Source organism: Rissa tridactyla, chromosome 8 (genome assembly GCF_028500815.1).
Source record: "Rissa tridactyla isolate bRisTri1 chromosome 8, bRisTri1.patW.cur.20221130, whole genome shotgun sequence".
In the NCBI taxonomy this organism is placed as follows: domain Eukaryota; kingdom Metazoa; phylum Chordata; class Aves; order Charadriiformes; family Laridae; genus Rissa; species Rissa tridactyla.
Window position 1 is genome coordinate 18186757 of NC_071473.1, and position 27890 is coordinate 18214646.

Below are 27890 nucleotides of genomic sequence, written 5' to 3' on the forward strand. Positions count from 1 at the left end.
AAAAGGTAAAGAATTCATTACTCAAGAAACAAGATGATCAAGAGGCGATCATTTAAGCTGAAAGATAAATTCTTGAAAACCAAAGTCATGAAACTAGAGGTAAGGAGATGGAAAAAAAAGCATTTTGGAAACTTTGAAACAATTTATTCAGTTGTTCTGTACAAGATTAACAGTTTTCATACCACCCCCGCTATCTTCAGCAAGACAGTCCCAACACACACCAAAAAAAAAAAAAATAATATAATAGTAAACTGCAGCTCTTACACCCGAAAGCAACTGCCATACTAAGTAAGTGCCACAAAAGCGTTGCAAGTTGCCTCGTCAAGGCAGAGATGCCGGACTCCTGGCTCCCCATCAGCTGTCGGGTCTCGGCGTGGTTCTGCCTTGCTGCGACCCTGCTCCATCCCACTCACTCATTCATTATAGCATGTAAAGGAAAAAAAAAATCCCACAGAATTTCCACCAAATAAACATTTCCCTGAGGCAAGAGGCTTCGCTAAATTCCTAGAAGGAGGGCATTCTGCTCTGGCCACGCACACGGGGGCTTCCCAGCAGAAGCATTCAAGTGAAAGCAAAGAGAGGGAGTAGAACTAGTACCTCGAGTCACTCGCTGAGAGTCCCTTATCCTGCCAGGTGTTGGAACGCTCTTTCAGCTCCCATGGGAAGTTGAAGGTGCAAAGTACCTCTCAGGATTAGGCCTTCAACGGGAACCATGCGACATCCACTGCTCAGAGTCCATCCACCACTGCTGTGCTTAGTTTTAATAACACAAGTTCTGTCTTTGGCTCTTTTGCTACAACCTAGGTATTTTCTGTAAACAAATTTTAAATCTGAGCTGCATTATTTTTTATTTATTTTTTTTTAAAATACAAACAATGCACTGATCCTGGGAAATTACATATCAGCTCAAATTGAAAACAGTCCGTCTTGGACCTTACAAAAAATGGGGAAAACTAAAGCAGATATTTGCTGGTACACTCAGAGTCAGCATCCTTCCCCAAAGCTCAAGAAGGAAGGCTGCAAGCTTTTGTTTGAAATACCAGTAAAGTCTAGGCGGATCAGTGCTACTACTGCACAAATCAGATGTGGCTGTGGGGGCCTGAGAAGAGGCAGAACTGGGGGAAGAGCAGAAAATCACAACCCATAAAGCTCAGGTGGAACCGCAGCCTGCCCTTAGCTATGCACAGAACGAAAAGGCGTGCTCAGGAGAAGTATTTAGATCAAAGAGTTAAAAAAATTAAAAAGACACACCCCAATTCTAGATGGTCCCCGTTCCTGCAGCTGTGACAAGCACATGATCCTAGTGCAGAAATCCTCGAAGAGAGCAATATTATTCTCTGGAATTCATTTGACTACTCGTGACCTTGGCTAACCTAGATCATTCCCTCTGCCCACCAAAGAGATGGTAACTGTCGACCCTAGGAAAGAATGGCTTTAGGGGAGGGTCTGGAACCCGCTTGCACAAACTCAGATAAGAACTGGTGCTCTTGCTGGATTTGGTACTGTGTTCACAGTCACCAAGACACCACTGAAGTCCAGACAGTGCAGCTTTTTTTTTTGATGTGCAACCATAAAAAGCTCTATTAAATAAAACAGAATACATTTTAAATACAGAATGATTAAAAAAGGGTTGAGGAGCACACAAAATAGGGCTGAAATGTGTGTCACTAGTCCATTCTTGCTCCACCATAAAAGGCACTGGAATTATGTCTTCCTATACATGTGACATGCCGAGAAGTGTCCCATTCAATCCAATGCATTCGATGGTAATGAGGATAAAACTGAGCAGGAGGAAAAAAATCCGAAATCCAAAAGAAGTAGAATTCTCAAAGTCAATGACTGCATCTAAAAATGTCTCTCTAAAGAGTCTTCCTTCTCCTCCAGAGGGGAACATCAGGCGGTTCGTTAGATTCGCCACACAGGAAATGTTAAGTCCTCCAATTAACTGTAGCACAGTTTTATAGTACAATTGAAAAGTTAGTCAAACGTCTTCAGAAAGCACTGGCAGTGCTAGAATTATCCAAGTAAATCCAAAGCAGAAGAAAGAAGCACCTTTCATACCCTCCACTGGGAGCCCATGGAGGTAACTGGACTTGGAGGTACTTGGCAGATACAGACACAGGTGGATGGGGACCTGCTGGGAGAAAGCTGAGCCACCCGTGTCTCCCTGCGAGTTCTAGCTCCTGCCAGTGCCAGGGAATGCGTCAAGGGCAGCAGCAATAAAACAGTGCTACAAAATGCTTCTCTCATTAGGGCATGGCTCAAGGTGGCCCTCTGGGTGGGGCTTAGCTCCAAAAGCCTCTGAGCAAACGCACCAATGAGTTCCTCATCGCAGTTCAGTCTCTCCAGTTGTTGTGAGGGAAAAAAAAAAAAAAAAAAAAAACAACACAACAAAAAAAAGACACAGCCGGTATCCAAAGTTCCTCTTGGTTTTATCCTATGTGTGCTCTAGCTCCCCTCCTTGCAGATGTCACAACTTGCGCTGCTGTGCATTGGACCCTTTGCCGTGAAGCTGAGAAGCATCTGAAAGAGAATAAAACCAAGTGGGAAGGGGGTTCGGCACCAGCTCCACGGAGCTGCGTGCAGCTGAGGCAGCCAGGTCGCCCCGCACAGAAAGACCTACTTTTCCCTTCCAGCACTAAGGAATCAGGGGGTAAGAGGGTGCGCTCCGAGACATCTCACAACTGGGAGCAGCCCAGTTGTGCCTCTGCACATGAGTAAGGGTCAGGGGGAAGCACTGAGGGTCTCCTGCGGCTTCCCAGTAAAACCACCATGCCATCGATTCAGGTTGCTGGTTGACTAGCTAGCCTACGCTCTTCTCTAAAAGCCACCCTACCATGTCTCCCCATCTAGGAAATCAGAAATACATGGTACTTGTTGCCTGGCATCTAAAGGTGGTTTGAAATAACGTTAGTACACCTTTGCCATTGCAATAAAGGCTTCAGGTGCCCACTGATAGCAACAGAAACCACAGGAATCTAACCACTGAAGTAAGAGAAAGGAGCAGACGCGGAGGGAAAAGAGAAAAGGCACTGAAGAGAGAAAAAGGAAGGAAGTTTAAGGAAGCAGAAATTTTCCAGGAGCAATTAGAGCTACCATCAGACTACGATGAAGAAATGAGTGTACTGAGATGCGCGGTAAAGCAGCAGTGGCACCGAGCAGCATAGCAACAGCTTCTTCTCCAGGACAAGGACACTTCATTCCATGCAGGAGCCCAGTCCCAGCACGTTGTGTTTCCAAAAGCGAGCAGTTAGAACCATGGCCACAGCACCAGCACGCAGGCACCTCCACTGGCAAACACAGCAGTGACAACACACAAGCAAGTACTGGATGCGCCTTGCTCAGACGCTTTGTGATGAATGCTGGTATAAGCACTTTTACTTAAGACATCGATGTTTTCTTGCATTTGTAGCAACCTCCCAACACACCAGAGTCCTCGCAGCTTTCAGACAGCAATGCAGCTGCGGCCGTCTGCTTATACAGCCAGCCCCAGTTGATGCCACAAAACAACTTAATACATTTTAAGATTATGGTGCTCACTTAAATATCTACTGTTGTCTTCTACAAAACACCGTAACTGGTACCATTCCCAGGCTCAATCTCCAATCTTTATGTGAAAACACCAAGTGAGGAAGCAGGTCCCTGCTGAAGCTGGTCAGTTTTTCTTCACTTATTCCTAGTCCCCTTTTGTCTGCTCACAGCTTCTGGCACTACGTCCTGCTTAAGAGCAGCAATCCATCAAAACATTATTTTCTTATAAGCCCTAAAAGCAACAGTGAAGTAACCCGCTCTAAATTCCCTCAAGTAACAGGACAGAGAGCTCCTTCTCAGTGACACAGAATGCATTTCACAACCCATGTTGAAACCGAAATCAATCATCTTGCTCTTCATTAACTGTGAATTTACAAACAGGAAGAGTCTGTCACACCAGCAATCACTGCTAGTACTTTCTTCTTTGGCTCTAACACATTGGGATGGCGTAACAGCCCTGCACAGACAAACTTCAGCAAAAGCAGCAAAGACAACAAATTCTTTGAATTTTCACTTTCTGCAGCAAACGAGCAGTGTGCTCAACAGCTAAGGGCATTTTACCCCACAACTGCTACAGGAAGCCCCAAGAAGATGTGCAGATAACCTGCTGGAGTAACGGCCTCGGCACCACAACATCAGGGTAGCACATCCTCTCCTAAATCAGGCTCGTATTGCCTAGTATGGCAATGACAACAGGAGCAGGAACTAAGACAGTGGCACCGCACCGCACCGAAGTACTAAAGAAAACAGAAATAACCATTACCAATGGGATGAGGAACTCCCTGAAGCAGAGAAGCCCCATCTGCTGGCCCTGCATTTCAATTTTCTGAATGCTGCATGGATCCCCCTTACTTCTCTCCTTCCTCCACAGCGCTACCATATTTACACACGCTCACAGCCCATCAGGCAGGACTCCATTTACGAGCAGAGAAGGCGTTCTTCAGAAATCTCTTCATTTATGCATTGCTTCTGCCCGCATCAAACTGGGGCAGGAACAGGCTTAACTGCAAAATCATCACGTTGTCAACACCAAGCAAAGCAGTCTCCATTTATCCTACAAACTTGTCGTGAAGGAGATGCAGGCAATTAGCTCAGTGCCCCAGACGCAAGACATTCTGGTCTGACACATTTTATATAGGTCACACCAGTAACAAAACTCCACAGAGCCCAGAATATTCATTCCTGGGCAGTCCTGGTAGACTCTGCATAAACACACACAGCTTTAATCCTGGCAGGATAATTCTTCACCACGACGCAAGCAGCCAAGCTGAGCACCTCCAGGAACCAACACTTGCTATAAGCACCGAGGGCTCATCATTCCAGAAACACGCAAGTTTGGCCTGGCTAAACTAAACAGGAAAGGACACAGAGCTACACCTCGCTTTGTACCTCAGGGAGGCTGCGGGCTGTGGTGATGACCGCACCGGTCAGACAACGTGGACAACCATTTTGCTTTCGCCCCTAGAGGAAGTATCTGCTGAGCTACAGGATGAGTCAGGACGCAGGAGACAAACATGACCATCTGACAAGTTACCTGGCAAACTTTGCGGTAAATGAGTGGACAGGGCAGAATGTGGGAGTGGCGCTGCATGGTGGGGGCTGGAGTGCAAGCCAGCTAGAAGACCTAGAGAGAAAAACAAAGAAAGGAGAGGGGGGAAAAAAAAAAAAAAAAAGAACAAATACACATCGAAGACAGAAACAAGCAGAGGAGCTGCAGCAGTTAGCCTATAGCTCAGCTTCCAACCATTGGGACTTCTGGGCTGGCTATAGGGATGTGCCCAAGGTTCTCCAAATGCAACTGCTGGAGATATAAATGCATGAACTATAGCACAAAGCAATAGCAAGAGAGATGGGTTGGTCTGCAATGGGTTAACACAGCAGAGCATTGGCGTTCTTGTTATCTGACAGCACAGGCACAAGTAACACACACATGCGTGACCAGGAGGATACTCACTGTGGCCAAGGCCATGGTGGAAAGTTCCTGGAGCAGGTCCCGTAACTATTGCATCCTTTGATACTCCTGCTTTTGGGGAGGAGTCTGAAGTGAAGGAGATGACATGAAGAGGGAAAGAATGAATAGGAGAGATAATACCTAATGGGGTGGTGCTCAGGGCAGCTGGCAGCTTTGGATTGCTGGACTTGTAGGAAGGAGCCAGTACACTTAAGGAGGAAGAACTCGTTAGCAGCACAGCTCCACTAGTTCCTTTCTGAAAAGCAAGAGAAAAGGTCGGTCAGGAGTACGAAAACCAAGGCAGAGCATCATTCATATGTAAAGAAGAACTGCAAAACATGGAGTGCTCAAGAATTCCTCCAGCAAAAAGTGCCCTCCCAGCCAGGGCCCAAGAGCTGCCAACTCCTGAGGTCATCTGGAGGTGCCCAGGACGCTAACAATCCTGCTGCTGGATGCTACACTCTTCTAAATGTGACCGTACTGACTTTCCCTCTGTTGTTCCCTTACCCTGGAACTGTGCCTCCATTAGGCGGAGGAACAGCTTACACCTTGCCTGTCAGTTCCAGGCAGGACGCTTCCTACTCGCTTCTAGCAGCATATCGCTGCTGACAACTCAAGCACTAAGGTTTGCTGCATCCCTGCGCCCAAGAATGTTATTTGAGATCTCTCTCGTGGAGGGAGACACCACTGGGGAATGCTTTTCAGCTCTATGTCTCAGTAACACACAAGGTACAACGGGCTGAAGCAGTACATGTCTTTCAGGCCCGTTTAAATATACTCATTTAATTGCCCAGCTCTTTCCGCATGCCACAAAAGGCAGCAGGTATGAGCAGCCAGCAACAAATTAACACAACAGCGTTAGGAACAATTACTTTTTTGCTAGAGATTACAATTAAGGCCCTTATACCGTTAAATACAATAGCTGAATAACACAAGTCTGTATAGGTAACCCAGGAGTCCTTCATGAGACGTTATATCCCAATGAACTGTTTTGCTTAGTTGTTACTTTAAGCTGAAAATGAAAGCTTGGATTCTGGAGTGCAAGCCCATGGCAAAAGCCAGGACTTCCTAGCCTAAGCAGCCAAGATCCAGACAGTCATTCAAGAATTTCAGGAAATTCTTTTGAAGTCATCACTTTACAGCAGGTCTGCACTAGTCAGGAGATAGCCTGACACAGTGCTCTGCGTTCTCCTGGCTTTAGGGTAGGCCAGCACAGCCCTGCTTACCGGCACAGAGGTAGAAGATGCGGTGCTGCTAACAACAGCTGGCTTTAGGGAGGAGGTCAGCAATTTGGCCACCCCTTGAGTGCCCCCACTAGAATCTCCGTTTGAACCTCCAGGAGGTGCCACCAGAGTCAACTTCTGTGAAACGGGCGTCTTCTTCACCGAGGAGCTTGAGGACGGGCGGCTGGACGCCTGGCCCGAGGAAGGGGTCTGCACACTGGGCAGCAAGCTCCCAGAGGAGCAGCCCTGGTTTGCAGAAGCTCCAGACGAGGAGCTGCTGGAAGAAGCCCCATGTTTGGAGAGGGATCCAGAAACGAAGGGCGATTTGTAAGATTGTCCTGAAGAGCTAGAGCTGCTCGAGTGCTTTCCTGTGTAGCTGAGAGATGACGAGGATGAGCCTGGGCTCTTGTGGGAGCTGCCAGAGTTTTGGGTGCTGCCAGGTGATGCAGAGGAATGGAAGCTCTGAGCTTTGGTTGATGACTTGACCTGCTGGAGGAGGGAGCGTTGGGGCAGTGGGGAGGACGACTTGGGATTCTGCAGTTTGACAAACGGAGCCGGGGAGGAGAAAGTTTTCTGTATCTGGCTGCCTGAGTGAAAGACCTTCACCTGAGAACCCGGTGCTGGGGTGGAGGTCTGAGGCCCATGGCTTGGCCGGACCAGGCCGTGGTGTTTCTGTTTAGCCTGGTGCGTATCAGGAAGGATTTTGCTGGGGGAGGCTTGGCAGGAGAGCTCTTTGTAATTAGAGTTCTCTGCCTTTTTGTCTTGAGAAGGCTGGCCCAATGCCAGGGCCTGCTCAGCCAGGAAATTTAGAGGAGACTGGAGGGAACCAGAGGATGATGTAGGGGAAGGGTTGGACTTTGGAAATGTCCTCTTCTCCTCTGAGGATGCAAGAGTTGGGATCTTCTCTGGTGGAGCTTTTGGAGCTCCAGGAAGAGTAAAGTCAGGGCTCCCTCCTGCTCTGCTGTTCAGCACAGCCAGTTCCTTAGAGACGGCTTCGAGGGAGGAAGTGGGGTTATGAATTAAGTCTTCATCCAAAGAGTCATCCATGAAGGTAGCAGGAGTGCCAGTGCTGCTGGCTGCTTGGGCTGTCCCAAGGGACAAGAGTTCTCTGGTTTGGGCACTGATGCCCAGAGCTCCTCCCTGGGGCTCCGAAGACAGAGCTAAGGTGCTGCTTGAGTGCATCGAAGGAACAGAAACTGACACCTTTTTATCTGGCTTGCAGGAAGATTCCTGGAACAAAAAAATCACAGGAGGAGGCAGAGTCAGAACAGAATCAGGGTTTACTGCTGAAAAGGGAAGGTTCTCGATTTGGTCATAAAAGGCAGAATAGGCATGTTCTGTGCCTGCCGACCCTCCGCCTCCCTCCCGACTGCCGCTGCCATCAATTTTAGCTGCTGTTGTAGTTGTTTTTTCAAGCCCAGTACTGACTAGAGCTATTTCACAGTACAACTTCCTTATACCTAATGTATAGATACAAGGCTCAAATATAGGATTTAAAATGGCAGACACTTGACTCTTGGCATATGTCAAACACAAGAAACAGAAAACAATGAACTCACCTTCACTTTCACCTTAGTAGGAGCTATAACTTTCTTCTTCGCCCTGTTTTGAGGGAGACAAAAGAAACAGCTCACTGAATGCCCACAGGGAAGCATCCAATTAGGGAGCACACTTGGGCCCTGTTAATGATGATCCACTGAGTCTTTTGCAAAGAACTGAGGGAACAGAGGCAGCATCGCAGGTTGCTAGGATTCAAAACTGTATGACATTTGGTTGCTGCTCTAGGAAGCCCCGACTCCCACACAGGGGAATGAATTAGGGAGCGGAGCAGAGTCCTGAAATGGTAGCAGAGCAGTGAAAGCACCAAACAGACACATGCTGCGCTGGCTGCAGGGCCAGGAGCTACAGGAACCCACTACTGACCTAACTATCGCAATACCCAGAGAGAAACTGATATCAAGACTGTTTGGGAGAAAAGTTACACATTTATTTTCCCAGAAGAAGTCAAGGATGCAAAAGCATCTGACAAATTCACTGCAAATAGATCATTTGGTCCGGTCAGATGCAACCTCTGGTACAAGACATCCCTGAACTGCCAGAACGGCTGAGGGAAGGATGACTCTACACTCTATTTCATATTCTTTCTCGCACTTCCCCTCGCTTATCCAGTGCCAAGATCGGGACTGTCTGTCAAACAGACATCAGCCTAAGTCCATCTGTTATAGACTGCCAGCAAGATTCATGAGACCCTTTGGCATTAAAGCACCTGCCCAGCTGGATTCCGATGGCTCTCTTGGTTTGCCACCCACCAGCCTGTTTCACCCGTCTTCACTAGCCTGAGCTCATTGTACCCCTCCTTTAACCAGGCAACAAGAAAGAGGGAATCCAGTAAGGACCGACTGAACAGGCAGCAATAATCACAGGGCTGGCATTACACTCCATTTTACCTTGATCTGCCTCCCAGGGACTAGCACAGAGGCCTGACTCCAGTCTGTTGAACAAGGCCAGGAGGCAACCTGGAAAAGTTCTTATCTTTGAGCTTGCTGTAAGGCTAAAGCACCTCAGGAAGGCTGTCAGGGGGAGATGTCACACACAAACAACTACTTCTCCCTAGACCTCCCCAAATGAAGCAGCGCCAAACTATCTGATGGGAGCCAAGCAAGCTCAGGAGCTCCTGCACGATCCACCCAGGCCCCAGGGAACGGAGTTCACCAGTTATCACTCCAAAGGAATGCTGCACGATACTCACAGGACTGATGTGAGGTGTCCGTGTACACGCCTGCTCTCCTTAAACAGTGTCCTAAGAAGGGAAGAGAGCAATGAGAAGTGATATCCAGCAAGACCCAGTAGAGCAGCTGGGATCACTGGAGACAGAGCTGCACAGTACAGCAGGGGACTTAGTGAAATTAAAACCACAGAGAGAAAACAAGTATTCATCCCTTTTCCAGGATGTATTCATCCCTTTTCCAAGTATTCATCCCTTTTCCCTGATTCCCCCACACAATTCCCTCTCTGGGGAGCTATGCTTGTAGGCGCTGGAAAGGCCATTAAGGCAGTTGTTGGACAACAACCAAGGAAAAAGCTCTGTCAGCTTAAAAAGCTGACAGCCAACTGGAGAGGCAATACAATCACTCAAGCTGGGCGTTACTGCTGCCACAGATCATCCAAGAGCTGGCAGATCACCCAAGAGCTCTTCACCAACTTCAAGAGAGAAAGGTTACCTTCCCCTGCCTCGACGCAGCAATATGGATGAGAAGCTTCACGCGTTGCATGTCCCTGTTGCCTTTGCATCCCCAGCAAATAGCTGAGGTGACTTCTTAAATCAGCACAACCATTTCTGTAACGGTTGACGAACCACAACCAATAAGTAGAGCTTCATCCAAAACGCTTTACTACTGAGGCTACGTAAACCAGAATCTCACACAAACACTATTTCACCTAAAACAGCTGCCACTCAGCTGCCTGCTTAGATGTGAGAAGCTTATAAATACACCCTCATGCTACTGGCACATGGAATATGCTTCCCACCTGCTATTAACAGCCTGACAAAGACTTGCCATCCTTTTTCTTTTAAAAAGCAAGGTTAAAATAACCTTATATTCTGTTATGGGAATGGATCTAAACTAGAGATGGGACGATTCAGACTGGACGTTAGGAAGAAGTTCTTCATCATGAGGGTGGTGAGACACTGGAACAGGTTGCCCAGAGAGGTGGTGGAAGCCCCATCCCTGGAAGTTTTTAAGGCCAGGCTGGACAGGGCTCTGAGCAACCTTATCTAGTGGGAGATGTCCCTGCCCACGGCAGGGGGGTTGGAACTAGATGATTTTTAGGGTCCCTTCCAACCCTAACAATTCTATGATTCTGTGATAATCACCATCTAGCTCTAACTGAGAAAACAGAATCATGGTAGGGCCTCTCTGAACTCCTACACAAAGTTGCTACTCTGTCCATCTTCAAGTTCCCCGTAAAGATGAACTTCTGTGATCATGATGACAGTGAATAAGCTGACCTGTCCATAAAATTGTTGACAGTTCTCCTAGTGTTGCCAATCCCTCCCCTCCCCTTCTGTGTAGCTGATAATCAGAGAATATCTCAAGTTGGAAGGGACCCATAAGGATCAAGCCCAACTCCATCAAGTCCCAGCAGGAGAAACCATTGCCCTTGAGCCATTGGAAAGCAACCAGGAAAACTGCTTTTATTCAGTCATTCCATAGTTAACTTGACTGGAAGGCCCTCCTACACTGAGTCTGAAAATCTGTATGCCTAAGAACAGTTTCTCCAACAAACTAGGGGGAAAAGATCTTAATTTCCTTTTATTCAAAGAAAGGGGTTTTTAAAACTTGGCAAGCTAAGACTCTCAAGCTGTTAATATCTTCATTAACCACATAGAAATCTGAATCCATCTCTTCATGCCATCATTCAGCTTCCATACACTAAAACAACACGCTACAACCATGCACATCACTGTACTTCACGTGCATGTGCAACTGCAGGAAATAGCCATGGACTCTTCCAAAGGGATCTGTAACGTGCTATTCGTACTTACTGCTCTTAAGAACTGGTACCTACCTCTTCCTTTATCCCCTACGAAACCCAAAAAGCAAATTCAGCAGAGAGAAGACAAAAACGCTGCCCAGCTCTTTAAATGCAAGGAGAGAGAGATTCCAGCAGTAAGACTGTACAGTTGTCCTTTCTTTAAAACTATTGAGCAAAACAAAGCAGGCCAGAAGCTGATGACAGTCCCAGCAGAACAACCCTCTGCAATTTGTATGCCTCTCTGCAATTGTCAGCTCAATGGCACGGATGATGGAGGGCGTGAAACAGCAGGAAACAGCAGTGAAGACACCAGTTAGGGTAAAGAAAACCACACCAAATTCCTACTTACTCTGCTCTCTGATGTGTCCTGTGCAAGTCCAAAGCCCCTAAAACTTTCTGCTTTGCTTTCTTTGGGAATACTCTAGGGTCTAGGGAAGAATTCCCAAAGTGTCTGAAAAATGTATCCTTCCTGAGACAGATTACAAAGTGATCCTTTGTAATACAGATTCAAGAAACCACAGGCCAGTCAGAGTCAGCTTCACCTCAGTCCCAGTTCTACCCTGCAACTTATCACAGCCAGTGGCGTCCATCAGAGGTCAATACGGGGGCCAAGACTACTCAGCATTCTCATTTACAACCTGGACTGCGCAGCACGGACTGCGCTCTCAGTAAGTTTGAGGGTGATACAAAAACGGAGGGAAGCAGGAGAATACGTTAGAGGGCAGGGCTGCCATTCACAGGGACCTGGACAGGCTGGAGAAAGGAGCCAACAGAAACCTCATGAAGTTCAACAAAGACAAAATGCAAAGTCCTGCAGCTGGGATGGAATAACCTCACACAGCAACGCAGGCTGGGGGCCAATGGGCTATATGTATGTAGCAGCCTTGCGGAAAAGGACTTGGGGGTCCTGGTGGACAACGTGAACATGAGCCATTGCTGCAAGGGTGTACTGCTGAGAGCTAACCATATACTGGCAGGTATTAGCAAGAGCACAGCCAGCAGTTCAAAGGCTTATTCCCCTCTGTTTAGCATTTGTGAGGTCACATCTGGATAGAGCACCCAGCTTCAGTGTCCCCACAATACAAGAGAGATGTTGACAAACTGGAGATAGTCCAGAGCCACTAAGAGGGCTGAGGAACAGGGACACATGACATACAAGGAGAGGCGGAGGGAACTGGATTTGCGTAGCCTGGAAAATTAGAAGACCAAGGAGGGATCTAATGGCAACTTTCCACTAACTAAAGAGTTGGGGGGGGGGGGGAGCAGGAAGCCACGAAGAAGATGGAGCCAGACCTTTCTCAAAGGTGCACAGTAAAAAGCAAAAAGAGGGAACATTCAGTTCAATGCAGCAAGGGGAATTCTGATTGGATATAAGGAGAAAAGATTTCATGAAGAGTGATTAAGTACCAGAACAGGGGCCCAGAGATGCTGTGGTAATCTCCATCCTTGGAGATGTCCAAAACTCCACAGGACAAGGCCCTGAGCACTCTCAGCTAACTTAGAAGCTGGCCGTTCTTTGAGCAGGGACAGGAGTAATGACCTTCCGAGGTCCCTTAGGACAAGGAATCCCTGGAGTACAACTCGATGCTTGCTCACCTGGCCTGCATCCAGCCTTTTGGCCAAAGGGGCTTCACCTCTCCATCTAGGAAGGTCTTCACATAATCCTCTAGAGACTGAGCCTTATTCTTGTCAAGGTCATAACCATCCAACTTAATCTTCACCAAGTGGCAAAGCAGCTCCCTGAAGAACAGGAAGATTTCAAATACAGTTACGTGGATTAACTTTCCCGGTTGGAGGTCATTCTCTTTATCCGGGGATGGATAAATACGCCAAGACACGCCTGGCTCTGTGTAACACCTCGCTAATAAAACTGACCCTGCGCTGCCTCTGCAAGAAAGAGGAAGGGAAAGGCACGTTCCTCGCTCTGTGTGTACACGCACATGGATGCGCAAGGGGAGAAAAGCCTTGTTACCCCTTCCCATTTCAACTTCCTGACACAGCAGCGGTACTAAACCAGTGCCAGAATTACAGGCATCGTTAACAACTGCAGAACTGAACCTCTCTGCAGACCTTTGTGCCGAGCGGCAACGAGATGGCAGGAAGTAAAGCTTGCTTTGTCCTAAATGCATCAGCTGTCTACGGAGCAGCACCCCAGTTTGATACAGAATAAGATGAAGACAACAGTGTGACTGATTCTCATTTTATCCTTTGTCCCTCTCCCCTTCACCCAGCACTCTCTTTCTCCGTCAGACCCCTGGGTGCCAGGGCCAGCAATCCCCATTTCCTGTAACTGCTTTCACAGCCAGAATCTGGTCTCATTAAGAGCCTAGTCTGCAGGATTTCAGCAATTCAGCCGAGTTCCTCTTTTCCCAAAGATCTGTCCCTCTCTTTTGGCCTCTGCACAGAGGCTTCTTTGCCCTTCTCTCACAGCTGGCCTGTGCCTGAGATCAGCTTAGTTTTGCAATTTATATAAGGGTGAGATTAATAAATGCAATAGTGGCTTCAATAAACAGCACATTGTGCCGCAATCCTCCAAGCTGACTTTTACTACAGATGATCAGCACTGCTCTGAAAACAAGACACAAATACTGAAATGCTTCACTTCCAACTGTATAGAATAAGACAAGTCACAGGTTCACTTAATTTCTAAATTATGCAAACCTGATTTCATCATTCCACTGAAATTTCTTGCGTGGTCCCATGACGCGCTTCCCTCCCTTTTCTTCATCCTCATCATCATCAGAACAAACTCGATCTCGCTGTTCTTTGTCTTTTTCCTCCTCCAGAATCCTAAAATGGAAACAGAGATAAGGTGGAAGTTATTGTCATGAAGATTCAATGATAGGATTAAGTATCTCTGAACAACACCGTTCAGAGGTCTCAATAGTCAGTGATAACACACGCATGGCATGAGGAAATCTCTTGCTTTGGGTGCAAGCTGATCTAAGTGCTCAAGATTAAGAAATCTCCCAATATTGTCTGATAGAGACCACAGGACTAATCGAGCCTGACTGTTCTCAGACTGCCATGTTCCTAAACACATGCCCACACAGAAGTGAAACACTTCAGCCAAGTTCTGGTCCCACCAATGCTGCTGTAGTTGGCATCGCCATAGACAGCACAAAGAACACGCACAGTTGAATCAGGCCAATTAATGCCTGCCAGCAATTTTTGGCTACAGAACAAAACTAGGTGATAAACTTGAAGAGAGCAGTATACAGGTCACAGAGAGCCTGCTGAAAAGAGCTACAGATGCCTAACAAGCAAACAAGGAGCTTACTTGGCAAACTTGGCCTGAGTGTGGACTTGGCATTCATCCTGGTACTTGGCCATCTGCTCTGGCATGGCCTTTCCAATGGCTTCCTTCAGCTTCTGTAGCGGTTCCTTCAATCGGCCACCCTGGAGCACAGCACAGAACAGACTCAAGTTCCACATGGTGTCTTCCAGCTGAGATGCCCAAATCTGTCAGGTCGAGACCTGGCCAGTTCTGAATCCACACCACCAGATGTGGTGCCCGAACCATGCTCAGTGGAGGACACCACCATGTTAGGGACAATACCCGTGCTCTGGAGATCAGGGGTAACATGCACAGGAGACAGGGCTGTGCTGCCAAGTTCACTCACCTGCTCGTAGAGATAAAGCTTACGGGCTCGCTTGACCAGAGTGTCCTTACTGCAGGGGAAGAAAGCAGCCAGGTGGGCGTACACCCCTGACCGCATTTGGTTGTTCAGCTCCCGGGTCTGCAGCTCGATGCTGAGGAACAAGACAAACACAGCGTTGGCCACGGACCTGCCAGGGGTTCTCCAAGCAACATAAACACAACTCTGATGCCACCCGGGAGCTGGAGGCAGGCAGAGAGGGACAATGTACCAGCCAAACTACATGATGGTTCTTTAGATTTTTAGAATCAACAGACTCAAGCCCTTTATCCCAAACTACGCCTTTTAATCTAGTTTCAGAATGTCTGGAAAAGGAGAAAAAGGATGTCAGCAGTCCCATTAATTCTGCAGTTCTTCCTGGCAGTTGAAGCGCAGCAGTGTCAGGCAATGAAATGAGACGTACACACTGCTTACGTCAGAGTCTATGGCAGTCAAAGGCAGGATAATATAGAATCATACTTTATCCCTTGGGCTTGAACTTGCTTCCCAGTGAGTTGGTTAGAGAGGTCAGTGTGTGCCAAACCCATCTACGCAGTTATATATAACTTAAGAGATCAGCTTTTTAAGCCACATCTCAGTGTCAATAAGAAGTGTAAAAACCCCTAACTGATTCTACAGCAAAGTCATACAAATCTATTTAAATCACTTCTTGACGTGATTAAAGTTATCAGCTTGACAACAGATTAGCACTGTTTGTGCAGTCAGCACTGGAATACTGAAAGGTGGTAATCACCACTCAAAACGAGAGGAAAACAGACTCCTAAACTTCCCCTCAGCAATTCCCTTCAAGTGCCTTCATAAACCTTAATGAAATTAAAGCCTCTGTGTCAGTATTATTACACTGTGATGATCACAAAGCTGTGTGCATTCATCAGCCTTCTCCAGGCACTTGAAGAAGAATGAAACCATTATCAACAGCTGTGTGAAGCAACACTGGCATTCAGTAATGGAGGGACTCAAAAACACAGAGCAGTAATGGAGTTCCTCCAGTTTGCAAAGAAAACCAATTGAACACAGCAGCCTTATCCCAGTTATAAAATATTCCATGTAGCATACAACTTAAATAGCAAAGAACACACCTGACATCTCTGACAGGGAAAGACTTACTGTTCTTGTATCAAGATACAATCATGGGTCAAGTGGCCAAATTTAAGTACACAGGTATCAAGCATCATTTTGAGAACAGGAGGCCTGGACACATCCCTTCCAATCTTATCCTACCTTAGTTATATACATCATATTTCAACTGAAAGGTATTTCTAGGAGACTTTCGTGTTATCCTAGGCATGTTCTGCATGGAGGATCTGTATAAGGACAGCCCCCCTCCAACTCCTACTAAACCTGCCCCTGAATTTAGCAAAAATGCTCTGCCTAATATTCTCCTTTCCCACTCTTCTCTCCTGGAGGCACTTACTCCAGTATGATGTTGTTGATATCCTGAGTGAAGAATCTCTGTTTGCCTTCTCCCTCTGCAGCTCTGGCAGCCTGGGAATGAGCAAATATCACAAGTCATCATCAGTTCACAGATACAGACCGGCACAAGCAATCAGGTTGTGGTTTTTTTTTTAAACCACTTCAGAAATACCCTAAAACAAGGCACAGGTTTATTCCACCAAACTCTGCACCAGCTACCTGCTGTGGACAGGCTAAAAGCTGCCACGATTGACAGAGAGAAGGGAGACTGTGTCCTCTCCTCTTACACCTCCTCAGTTCAACTCCAACCCTGCCTTCTGAACTGGTACCACCATGTCCTGCCCACAGACCTTCCCATTCTGGATTCACCTGTCCAGATGCACTAGAGTTACCGCTCTGGAGTGAAGATTCCTCCATTTCACGGGACAGAGGAGATGGCTTGGTGGCAACTGGCTTCTTTGGCATGGGGAGAAGGGACAGTTGTAGGGCATGGTTTTAGCTTCACAGCAGAGCTGTTAGATTGAGCAATATAAGCATAGAGCTTGTCGCTGGAACCAGAAAGGTCATCCTAGTCACGTTTAATGAGGGTCAGGGATACTTATCACCAGGCTTTGTAGACCAATCTGGACACTAAACCAAGAAACCAATAGAAAAAGTAGCAGCCACAGGGAATATGTTATTTCCAGTCAACACCGTGGAAACTAAAAAAAATAAAAAAAAAAAAATCCTGTCCAGGAAGCTTCCTGAGCTATGACTACAGCACACACAGCACTGCCCAAAAATCACACCCATGAAAAATATGTCCAGCGGGAAAATAATTCCAAGAGATGAACAAGATAGTAGAAAATTGCCAAGAGCTTTCAGTCTCTTCTGAGTGGGGACGTAAACAAAACTGGGACTTACCACAAGGCACCACATCAACTTAGTGATTCCTTGCATGGAAAAGGAGACCAGGAGAGAAAGGCATGATTTTGAAATACCCTGATTTAACACTCCAAGGTTGAGGCGATTAATTTATGCCCAGAAGGTGTACATTCCTCCCTGTCAGCAGCAGGTCAGACAGCTGGAAATATCAAAGAAGGCAGCTCAATGCTAAATAGAATCCTCAACAGGAAAATTCTTTTAGGAAGGAGAGAGCTAAAGTCAGATCTGTTCAAGTAGAAGAGGAAATGCCTGGAGGCTCCATTTAACCCAGGAGATGCTCCACCTGCTGGGATGGAAGAGACCTGGCTCCCAGGCAGAGGTATAGCACCTCTTGATTCCCACCTGCAACAGAGTTCATGTCCCAAAATCCTAACTGACCCAGAGGCTTCAATTTCTTAAATCTTGTATTTCTCCTCCTTGGTTTCTTTTCTTAACGTACACAGTCCAGCAACAAGAGACACAGCAGCAGGAAAATCTAAGCAGGAAAATCTGTGGGGAGTCTGCTATTACAGACTACAATAGAGATTGCAGCAACATAACAATTCACTTGGTATCATGGGAGCCTCCATAATAATCTCCTTTACTTCAGATATAGTTCAGAAACAGCTGTTTCAGTGTTTTCTGTTAACAGCCTCAATAGAAAATAGAAACATCCATGAAGAGCCCATTCCTTTTATCAGCTGTAGCAATACTTTCCTCAGCTCCTCCTGCACTTCCATCTGCTCACCATCACTATACACACTTAAAATTTCTCAGCAGAACAGTTATCTTTAACAGCAGCTTATCTTTAGAAAGAGGAGTTATTAAGAGATGCTTAAGTAACAGGTGCTCTAAATTGATGCACCCCAGCAGGCAGAACACACATCACTGCAGAAGTCTAAGAACACTGTTTCCAACTTAAAATCAGTGTTTAAAAACAAGACTAGTAGCAGAAACAAAACACCTCAGCATTTACCAACAGGCTGGTGGTGACGGCCCTCAGCCCAGAGGAACCCCACAGCCATTCTGAGAGCGCATTTCTCTGCCAGGCCAGGAGAGGGATCCTGACCAGCACCTGACACTTTCCCAAGGCATCTCCAGAACAGACCGACCCAAAGCGCATCCCAACATTTGGGAGAAGATGGGCGAGTTCCACAGGAGTCCAGCTGCAGGAGCAGCTACTGCTGAAAAGACCTGCGATCACCCTTCTAGAAATTAATATATTCCGCTCCCTAAATGGTGCCCAACACTGAGATATTAAAGACGGGTAAAGAAACCGAATCACCAGTGATGCAGCTCCAATGTGGGAGATGCCAAATTGTACCCATGCTTCAGTGAAGGCATCTGCCTGTGTGTGACATGGGAAACTGTTCTAACAAATCCTCAGGCTCCATCTACAGAGCTTTACCTGCCTTCTCACGCTGTAGAATAGGTGATGCTTTCCAGCTTATTTTACACAGTGCATGCCACTTCCCAGATGCTGTCCTTGACCATCACAGCACATTAAAAGGATTACGGTGGAATTTGTCCTTCAGCCTTATTAGTTCACATTTTAAGTTCATTCATCTTAAGTTAACTTTGGAAATCACCTCTTGCATCAGGTCCACACTTTGCCAAGAGAAGTAAAGGAGCCGTACTGACAGGGCTGATACTGAGTGTTACATTCAGCAGGTAACAAGGCCAAGGACTTTGACACTACCTGACATCCGTCCCTTCAAGAAAGCGACTTGGCCATAAGAGAAAACTGGGTGACCCAAAGGGTTGGCCCCACGTGGCACCCCAAAACTTCCCCACTAGAGACTGCTCAGTCTCTGGGAGAAGCCACACAATCCCTGCAGAGCTGTCCCCCCTCCGGGAATCACACAATCCTCCTGCCCTGCAAGGAACTGCCGTACCTGAGCCAGTTCTTTGATGCGTTTCTCCAAAGGGGCTGGCAGGCCTTCAGGAAGGGATGGTGGCTGCTTGAAATCCTGCTCCAAGCCCATCCCAAGGGGATCACTCCCATCCTCCACCTCAGGAAAGGGACTGCCTTCCGGGGATTCGCTCAGGAGCCGCTCCAGGTCCAGGTCCGTTAATGAGTCCATGGCTGTCGCTGCCTGGAGCAGGTCATTATCACTGGCGTGGCCAAAGAGCGAGAGCAAAGGGTCAGTCATCGCCTCCGCCTCCCGTGGGGCTGGAGCTTCTGACGGTGAAGGAGTCGCTGCTTTCTGCTCTTCATCTTTTTTCTTCTGAGCATCCTTCTCCTTTTGAAACTTCTTCAGCATCTCCTTGACACTAAGAGCTCCAGAGTATTTCTTCTTCTTTTTCTCTTTACTTGCATTTAATGCTGTAAAGCTGTAAACAAAGTACGGAGAAGGAAATGGAACTGGAGTGAATACAAAATGAAGGGGAAGGGAGGAGGATGCCTTCACCCCAGCTCACTTCAGCCATATGCACCAATCCCCTGGAAACTCTTAGTGCTTTCAACAATTGCACCAGGAAAAATATTCTATTGCCTCTCAACGTCCTGCTGCTTCTTCAGCTTGCAGAAGAGAAGGCTGTTCCTCCCTCACTGCAGGGAGATGACAGAGCTTAAACTGTCTCCACCGAGCCACGCTCTTATTTACCTATGTGCATTATTCCAACAAGGAAGACTGGGAAACACACGAAGTGTGGAGACACTGAAACAAGAGAGAGTTTGCGTGACAGCACCTTGACGCTTTTTGCCTATTACAATCAGGAGAGCAAATGCCTCTTCCTTACTTGCTATGATGGAATCATACACTGACAGTACCATGTCAGGCACGTGGTTTGGAATTGCTCAAAAGCAACGCAGGAAAAAGGAAATCCAGAAGAGCACATACAGGAAGAAGGAAAAAAGTAGGAGAAAAAATGTAGGAAAAGAGACAGAGGCAACAGATACATTGAAACAGAGAGGCCAGGCAGTCCAAAGCAAGGACAGAGCAACAGAACAAGAAGAATAACCACCCAGGTTTACAGCCCAAAGGGAGAGAAGCTATAAAAAAACCTGAGCACTCACCCAAGAAATACGTTGGGCAGGAGCACAAACAATTCCCCAGCAAGTTCACTCACAGCCTTCTAACCTCTTCCTCCCTGCCAGCCTGACACTCATACAGCTCTGAGTTCACATCCTTCTTGCCTGCCTTTCCTCCCCCAACTTTGCCTCAAGGGTCGTTATCCTTCTCTTCAGCCTCTCCAATATCTTCCAAACCACCAGTGACTCACCAGAGCACCAAGAAACACCAACATTTCAGCTCGCTCTGCCCCTCTCTGCTCGGACACTCTTGCTGTGGAGCTCTGATCCTGCCCTCATCGTCAGCCACCTTTTTACCTCCCACTTTGGAAGGAACAGGCTTTTACCCGGTGGTGTTTATGCAGCACACTCTCAAGCCACCCCCCACTGCAACAGGTACTACTGCAGCAAAACAAATGCCACCTGTAACCCTGAAGCAAGGAGCCGAGCAGTAAGCATTCCCTCCCGCTCCTTACCCAGCTTTTGGGAACTTGGACTTCTTGGATTTCTTTTCCTTGTCGTAAGAATCATCTTTCTTCTTCTTCTTCAGTTTTTCACCTCCATCTTTCAACTTCCGCTTCTGGAGAGGGTTTAAAGCAAGTCAGAATCAAAGCGTCTCCTGCTTACGGACAATGGGAGGTGAAGGGATGCCCAGTGCTCCTGCTCTTTCCCCTTTCAGCTCCCTTTATGAAAATGGACCGTCTCCAACAGACATTGCCACTGAAGAGGAACACTGGTTTCTCCATCCCCATAATGCTAAGCGACCTTCCAGGGTGACAAGGGGCTGCTGTCACCTCTACTCGAGGAACCAGGCAGCCCCCAGCAGTCTCATCCATGCCAGACGTGCTTCATTTTACTATCAAATACGAGGACAGCACGGGATCTCAAGTGCTCACCCCCATTTTGTCCACACCAATTCACAAATCTCTCCCTACTTTGAATGCCAATACATTTTCCTGCAGCAAACCCCCCGAACTCTAACAGAGGAAGTCATCAAGAAAGCTGCCTTGCTGACCTTGGGACACTTCTTCTTCTTCTCTTTAACATAGTCATCTTCCGATTCAGATGCTTGCCGGAATTGCAGTGTTCCTGAGTTGATGTAAAACCCTCCATACTTTGTAGTAAGAGAAGCTGGAACAAGCTCATCGTACTGGAAATAACAGATGACACTCTATTGGCACTGTAAGCTTTCTTACTTTAGTCTGTAGCTGAGCTGCCTGGGGAATGGAGTGGGACTTGTGGTCCCCCAAGAACAGACGGGGCTGCGCACTTGCCTGCTAACCAGCCTTCTCCTGCCATGCAGTTCATAGAATGGTTTCGGTTGGAAGGGACCTTGAAGATCAGCTCATTCCACACCCCTGCCCTGGGCAGGGACACCTCCCACCACACCAGGTTGCTCCAAGCCCCCTCCAACCTGCCCTTGAACACCTCCAGGGATGGGGCAGCGACAGCTTCTCTGGGCAACCTGGGACAGGGGCTCACCACCCTCACAGCAAAGAACTTCTTCCTCAGATCTCATCTCAATCTCCCCTCTTTCAGTTTAAAACCATTACCCCTCATCCTACCACTACATGCCCTTGTAAAAAGTTCCTCCCCAACTTCCCTGTAGCCCCCTTCAGATACTGGAAGGGGCTCTAAGGTCTCCCCAGAGCCTTCTCTTCTCCAGGCTGAACAACCCAAATGCTCTCAGCCTGTCATCATAGGAAAGGTGCTCCAGCCCTCTGGTCCTCTTTGTGGCCCTAAGGTTGCCCTAGGAGCTCTCGTTCCCCAGCCCTGGCACACTCCTGGCTCACACCCACTTTAGGTGCTCCCCAAGTGCCAGATCAGCCCCCCCGGCAGCTGCCTGCCACCACCCTCACTCCGGCCCCAGTACTCACCGCTTCAGAATTATCGATGAAGGAGTCAGACTCGTCGTATCCATACCCCATGTCAATCAAGTCCTGAATACGGTCCTTTCTACGTCTCTTGCCACCCTAAACAATAGAAGATTGACAGTGTGTTCATCTTTCTTTTCCAGTTACCACGGGGATGGCCCCAATACAGGACACTGACATTGGCTCCACTACAGAAAAGGGAACGAGATCTTTCTTGCTGCTACCAGCAGCAGAACCAAACTAGTGTTAGCTCCCAGCAGACTGTAATCTCAGGATATTGTTTTAGGCCTCGTCACATGGAACCAAAAACGGTGCAGCCAAATGAAACAAAGCGCTGACCTGCCAGACAGGCTGACTTTGTGCCAGTAGATGTTACGTTGAATTGGGTCTGCACCCCTTCAACATTTCTGCCAGTGCAGAGAGGGTTTGTTCTTCCACACCTTCTACACAGTCAGTACAAACTCGGTACTACACACAACAAACATAGATGCAGTGCATTAATGTGACCCATAGGTGACTTCTATCACAAGACAATACAGCAACTCGCTCTCCGAAAGTGCTAATTGTCAAACATAATGTAGTTTTATTGCCATCTACAGAAGTAAAGTGAAAAGAAGAACAGAAAGGAAATGGGTAAGACAGATCTGCGTCTCTCATGTTAACCCAGCATGTTACCCAATACTGTCCTCAGGGCAGCAGACTCACTACTGCACCGTACTTAGAGACTTGACAGATTACATTGTGCCACAGCCACAAGGCCTAGAAATCAGTTTTTGCTTAAGAAAATTAAATTTTCTAAGTGCTGTGGTTTAACCCCAGCCAGCAACTAGGGGCATGCAGCCGCTCTCTCACTCCCCGCTCCCCCAGCAGGGTGGGGAAAGAAGAAGGAGAAAGGGAGTAAAGGAAAAAACCTTGTGGGTCGAGAGACAGACAGCTTAATAGAACAATATCGGAAAAGGAAAATAACAAGAATAATAATAATGGTAAGAGAATATACAAAATAAAGTGATACAACACAAGCCACTCACACCACCCCATGATGGATTGCCCATCCCATCCCAAGCAGCGATTGTAGATCCCTGCCCCTCAGCAAACCCCCATTTATACACTAAGCGTGACGTGTGCGATACAGAATATTCCGTTGCCCAGCTTGTCGCGTCTGTGCTCCCTCTCAGCTTCTACTGGAAGCTGAAAAAGTCCTTGACTAATGTAAACATCACTTAGCAGCAACTAAGCCAATACATGTTATCAGCGTTATTCTCATACTAAATCCAAACCACAGCAGCTACTAGAAAGAAAATTAGCACTATCCCAGCTGAAACTGGGACAATAAATTACAGTAAGTTATTTGCCACTACAAGTGAGAACGCAATTCACTTTAATGAGACTCATCTGATTTAAGAACGTATCTGAACTATTTTTGTGAACCACAGCCCTGAGACAGAAAAGGAACATTGAAAACAGCACCTTCCAGCCAAGATAAAGGACTGCAGGAGAATAGGAAAATAAGAGCCAATGACCATTAAATACTACTGGTTGAGAGCTGAACAGCATTACCCGTTCTAAGGTATAACATAATATAAAGAAAAACTTACATATTTTTCTTCAAACTTCCTAGCAAGGGCCTCCACTTTATGCCTTTCCTTTTCGTCATCATTAAAGGGATCAGCAGGGTCTCTCTTCTGTAGTAATAAAAGAGACAAAAACATCAGAATCAATTTTTCACGTTGCCACCAAACCCCCACGCATGAAACCCATCAGGACTAGAATATCCAGGCAGAAGCTCAGAGGAATCAACCTTTAGTACAGCATTTAGTACAGTGCTGTTCAATATCTTCATCAATGACACAGGCAGTGGGATCAAGGGTACCCTCAGCAAGTCTGTGGATGATACCAAGCTGAATGGTGCAGTTGACACACCTGAGGGATGGGATGTCATCCAGAGGGACCTGGACAGGCTGGAGAAGTGGGTCTGAGTGAACTTCATGAGGTTCAACAAGGCCAAGTGCAGGATTCTACTCCTGGGTCATGTCAACCCCTGGTCCCAGCACAGGCTGGGGATGAAGGGATGGAGAGCAGCCCTGCCGAGAAGGGGTTTGGGGTGTTGGTGGACGAGAAGCTCAACACGAGCTGGCAATGCGCGCTGGCAGCCCAGAAACCCCCGGCAGCCTGGGCTGCATCCCCAGCAGCGTGGGCAGCAGGGCGAGGGGGGGGATTCTGCACCTCTGCTCCACTCTGTGAGACCCCCCTGCAGTGCTGCCTCCAGCCCTGGGGCACCAGCAGCAGAAGGACACGGAGCTGTTGGAGCGGGGCCAGAGGAGGCCCTGGAAATGCTGGGAGGGCTGGAGCCCCTCTGCTGTGAGGACAGGCTGAGAGAGCTGGGGGGGTTCAGCCTGGAGAAGAGAAGGCTCCGGGGAGACTTTATTGTGCCTTTTCAATACTTAAAGGGGCCTTATAAGAAAGATGGGGAGGAACTTTTTAGGAGGGCCTCTTGCAGGCCCCCAGGACAAGGGGGAAGGGTTTTAAATTAAAAGAGGGGAGATTTAGATTAGATATAAGGAAGAAACTGTTTACGCTGAGGGGGGTGAAACACTGGCCCAGGTTGTCCACAAAGATGTTGGATGCTCCATCCCTGGACACATTCAAGATCAGGTTGAATAGGGCTCTGAGCAACCTGGTCTAGTTGAAGATGTCCCTTCCCATGGCAGGGGACGTTGGTCTGGATGGCCTTTAAAGGTCCCTTCCAACCCAAACCATTCTGTGATTCTGAGATTGTCTCTAGGTTTTGGGTGCTCTCGCAGCTAGTTCTGGACCTGTCTCTGCTTCTCCCAACTCTCAAAACAAAAAACACCAAACCCCAAAAAGCAGCATGAACTGCTAAACAGTTCTAGACAGCAACAGGAAAAATGAGAATAATCCAATCAACTTTCTTTTCATAGAAAAACACCCATAATACAAAGTCTAGATGCTACACAAGTTTGAGTGCCATTTTATCCTGAGAAATGGCTTTCAACAGGTAAACAGAATTGCCAGGCAACACCTGGAAGTACACAAGAAGTATCCCAAGCACTAAGGTGGAAATAGTCAGCTGCAGTAGAGCAGGGTCCCCAAAAAGATGCAGCCACATATCGTAGAAGCATCCCTCCTTTTGATGCTCTTTGGAAAAGAGCTGCTCACAGCTGCTAGCCTAAGCCAGGGACCAGAAATCCCTTTAGATCAAGCAATTCAGAACTAAACAGGCATTACATCCTACATTCTGCCACCAAAAGAGTGGCACATCACCCTTCTGACGTGAAATTCAAGCCAAGGCAAAGGAGTGCAACAGTGTGGTCCGACAACCAGAACCCCTGCCTGGATGACTGTTCTCCTGCCTGCGGGACGCCTGACCACGCTCCTTCCGCCCCTCGACAACTCACAGCAAACACAGAGCCACCTCTCAAAACAGCAACACTGAAAAAGCCTTTGAAATCTTCAGATACGACACAGGCCACGAGAACACGCTTACCTTGTCTCCGGAAGAACCACCTTTTACTTTCCCTCGACAGCTCTTCAGAAGATCTGGGTAGAAAAATTCTGGACAACGTTTGTGATCTGGCTCGAAGAGAGTGAGTGTGATTCGAACAGCTGTGGCAGCTGGTTCAGAGTCCTGGGGCTGTTCTCCATCGTCTTTCCGAGACCTTTTCAAGAAGCTGCTGCTCAGTGGACCATGGAGAGTGGTGAACGAAACCCTGTGGGGCTCGGTCATGGCGACGGCCAAGTCTTACCAGTCCTCATGGCATAGTTCCCATTGCATCAGAAGAGGTCTGCCCCAGCAGCACAGATTTCACCAGCTGGTTAAGGAGAACCGAGGACGTTGGCAGTGGAACAAGTCATTTGATTCTGAAGTCTGGGAAATGACAAAGGCCTGTGCTGCTAGCACTCACTGCAATCACTAAAGAAAGACAAAAAGAAGTCAATCCTTGAGACAGAATTCCCTCCAACCTTGGCAGCTTCCCCCCAGTTTCACTTCTGCCAACCCCCAGGTCTCCATCTTCACCCCACACCACCCCATTCCTAACGGCTGAAAGAAACACCGCCGGCGAGGACACCAAACGGCTGCACCAGACCTGCTGCTTGCAGCTTCCCCGCTGCAGGGAGGCCCGGACACCCCCGTCCCTGTGAGAGCGACCCGGCACCCGCGGGGGGCTGAGGGGAGCCCGGGCGCTGGCTGCGCCGCCGGAGGGACCGCAGAGCTGAGGGGGGACCGATCCAGCGGGGCTCGGGGGGGGGAACCCAGGCCCTGGGGCTGAGGGGGGACGGCGGCCGGCGGGGCTGAGCGGGAGCGGGCCGCGGGGCTGAGGGAACCGGGGCGCCTGCACTAAGGGGGAGCGGGCCGCGGGGCTGAGGGGAGACCGGGGCCCTGGTGCCGCGGGAGGCCACCAGGCGCGCGGGGGCGGCAGCAGAGCGGCGGAGCCGTGGGGGGGGGGGGGGCGGACCCCCGCACTCACCACCACCACCGCCACCGCCGCCGCCGCCGCCGCCGCCGCGGCGGGACGCGGCCGCCGCCGCCGACGACTGACTCCCGGGCCCGACTCCGAGCCCCGCTCCCGAGTCACGTGCCGGGGGCGCTGCCCTCGCGCTGAAGCCGCGCACCCCACACCCAATCGGCGGCCACTATCGCGGTCACGCCTCGGAGGAACGGCGCCCTGACAGCTGGACCCACCCACGTGACGAGGGCGGACCTATCCCCGCCGCCGGTACCGCCCCGTCCCAGCAGGCCCCGCGCGGCGGCGAGAAGACGGACGAAGATGGTGGAGGCGACCGGCGGAGGCTCTGCCGAGTCACGGCCGCCTGAGTGCCAGTGAAGCTCGGCGCGCCGGGCCCTGGGGCTCGTTTCCCGGCGCCGCCGTCCCTCGGGGCGCGGCGGGGAGGAGGTGGGAGGGCTGTGTGAGCCGTGGGCCGGGCCGGGGGTTTGAGGGGCGGTACCGGCTGTCCTAGGGCGCTCGGATCCGCTGCCCGGCGTCCCTGTCACTTGGGAAGCAGCGCTGGGTAGAGCCTGGGGAAAATCAGCGAGGGGAAGGCTCCTGCCGCGGGGAAGCTGCATTGATCCTGCCCCTCTGGGGCCCGGGAGCGTTTAAAGCAGCTCCGATTTATTGTTAGAACTAAATACAACTTAAGGAACAGGGTGACTATAAGTGGCGACAGAGCAGGGAAGCGGTGGGAGTTGTGACTGAGGCTGTGAGCACTGGGAACCTCGGAGCCCGGGCTGTAGGAGCGTGGAAGGGGGATGATGAACTCTCAGTCTGAGCCCGTTGGGGACCAGTGGGATCCATCCCAGGGCACCGGGAGCTGGCCCGTGTCACTGCAGGACACCTTGCCATCATTCTGGGAGTTTGGAGAGGTCCCTTTCGACTGGGAGCTGGCAAACGTCCCAGTTCCCGAGCGGGGTAGGAAGGAAGACTCTGGTCGTTACGGGCCTGTTGGTCTCACTTCAGCGCCCATTGAAATCACGGAGGAGGTTGTTTGGGAGTTACTGAAAAACACTTGAGAGACAAGGCAGTCATTGGTCACAGCCAGCATGGGTTAGGAAGGGGAAAGTCCTGCTTAGCCAGCTTAATTTCCTTTTATGACAAGGTATCCTGGGTTGAGAGACACAGGATTAACTTCTCCTTCTCACCGTGGAAGACTGCATAGAAGACTCTAGTGTCTGAATTTGTGAAAATATTTACCTTATAACCAGCTAGGCTAGGTGTTTTCAAGAATGCCAGCTGCAGGGATGAGGAGGAGCGAGACCCAGGCTCTCGACCC

General features: G+C 48.7%; 1 protein-coding gene across 8 annotated transcripts; it reads right to left on the reverse strand.

Moving 5' to 3' along the window:
- Positions 1-122: 122 nt before the first annotated feature.
- Positions 123-26683, reverse strand: UBN1 (ubinuclein 1). 8 transcript variants are annotated; one of them, XM_054212013.1, is made up of 18 exons: positions 26579-26683; positions 25609-26034; positions 23699-23785; positions 22107-22202; positions 21245-21379; positions 20706-20809; positions 19112-19550; positions 16315-16385; positions 14865-14994; positions 14522-14640; positions 13903-14031; positions 12838-12981; positions 9455-9505; positions 8265-8307; positions 6709-7935; positions 5486-5738; positions 5066-5155; positions 123-2523 (listed from the first exon to the last, which is right to left on the reverse strand). In XM_054212013.1, exons 2-18 carry the CDS (start codon positions 25846-25848, stop codon positions 2471-2473), a joined length of 3411 nt encoding a protein of 1136 aa, XP_054067988.1. In that variant the 5' UTR covers positions 25849-26034; positions 26579-26683; the 3' UTR covers positions 123-2470. The 8 variants fall into 8 exon arrangements, with proteins under 8 accessions (XP_054067988.1, XP_054067990.1, XP_054067989.1 ...); XM_054212015.1 differs by having other exon boundaries at positions 26606-26625; XM_054212014.1 differs by having other exon boundaries at positions 26591-26623.
- Between the last annotated feature and the right edge of the window lie 1207 nt (positions 26684-27890).

Bases quoted from the DNA above. Each gene is read 5' to 3' on its own strand.
- UBN1 (XM_054212013.1), bottom strand. From the start codon at position 25,848: ATGACCGAGCCCCACAGGGTTTCGTTCACCACTCTCCATGGTCCACTG. The intron at 22,203-23,698 runs GTAAGTTTTTCT...TCTATTGTTTAG, and splicing joins GGAAGTTTGAAGAAAAATAT to GGTGGCAAGAGACGTAGAAA. The intron at 5,156-5,485 runs GTGAGTATCCTC...TTTTCTCTCTAG, and splicing joins CCACCATGGCCTTGGCCACA to GTCTTCTAGCTGGCTTGCAC.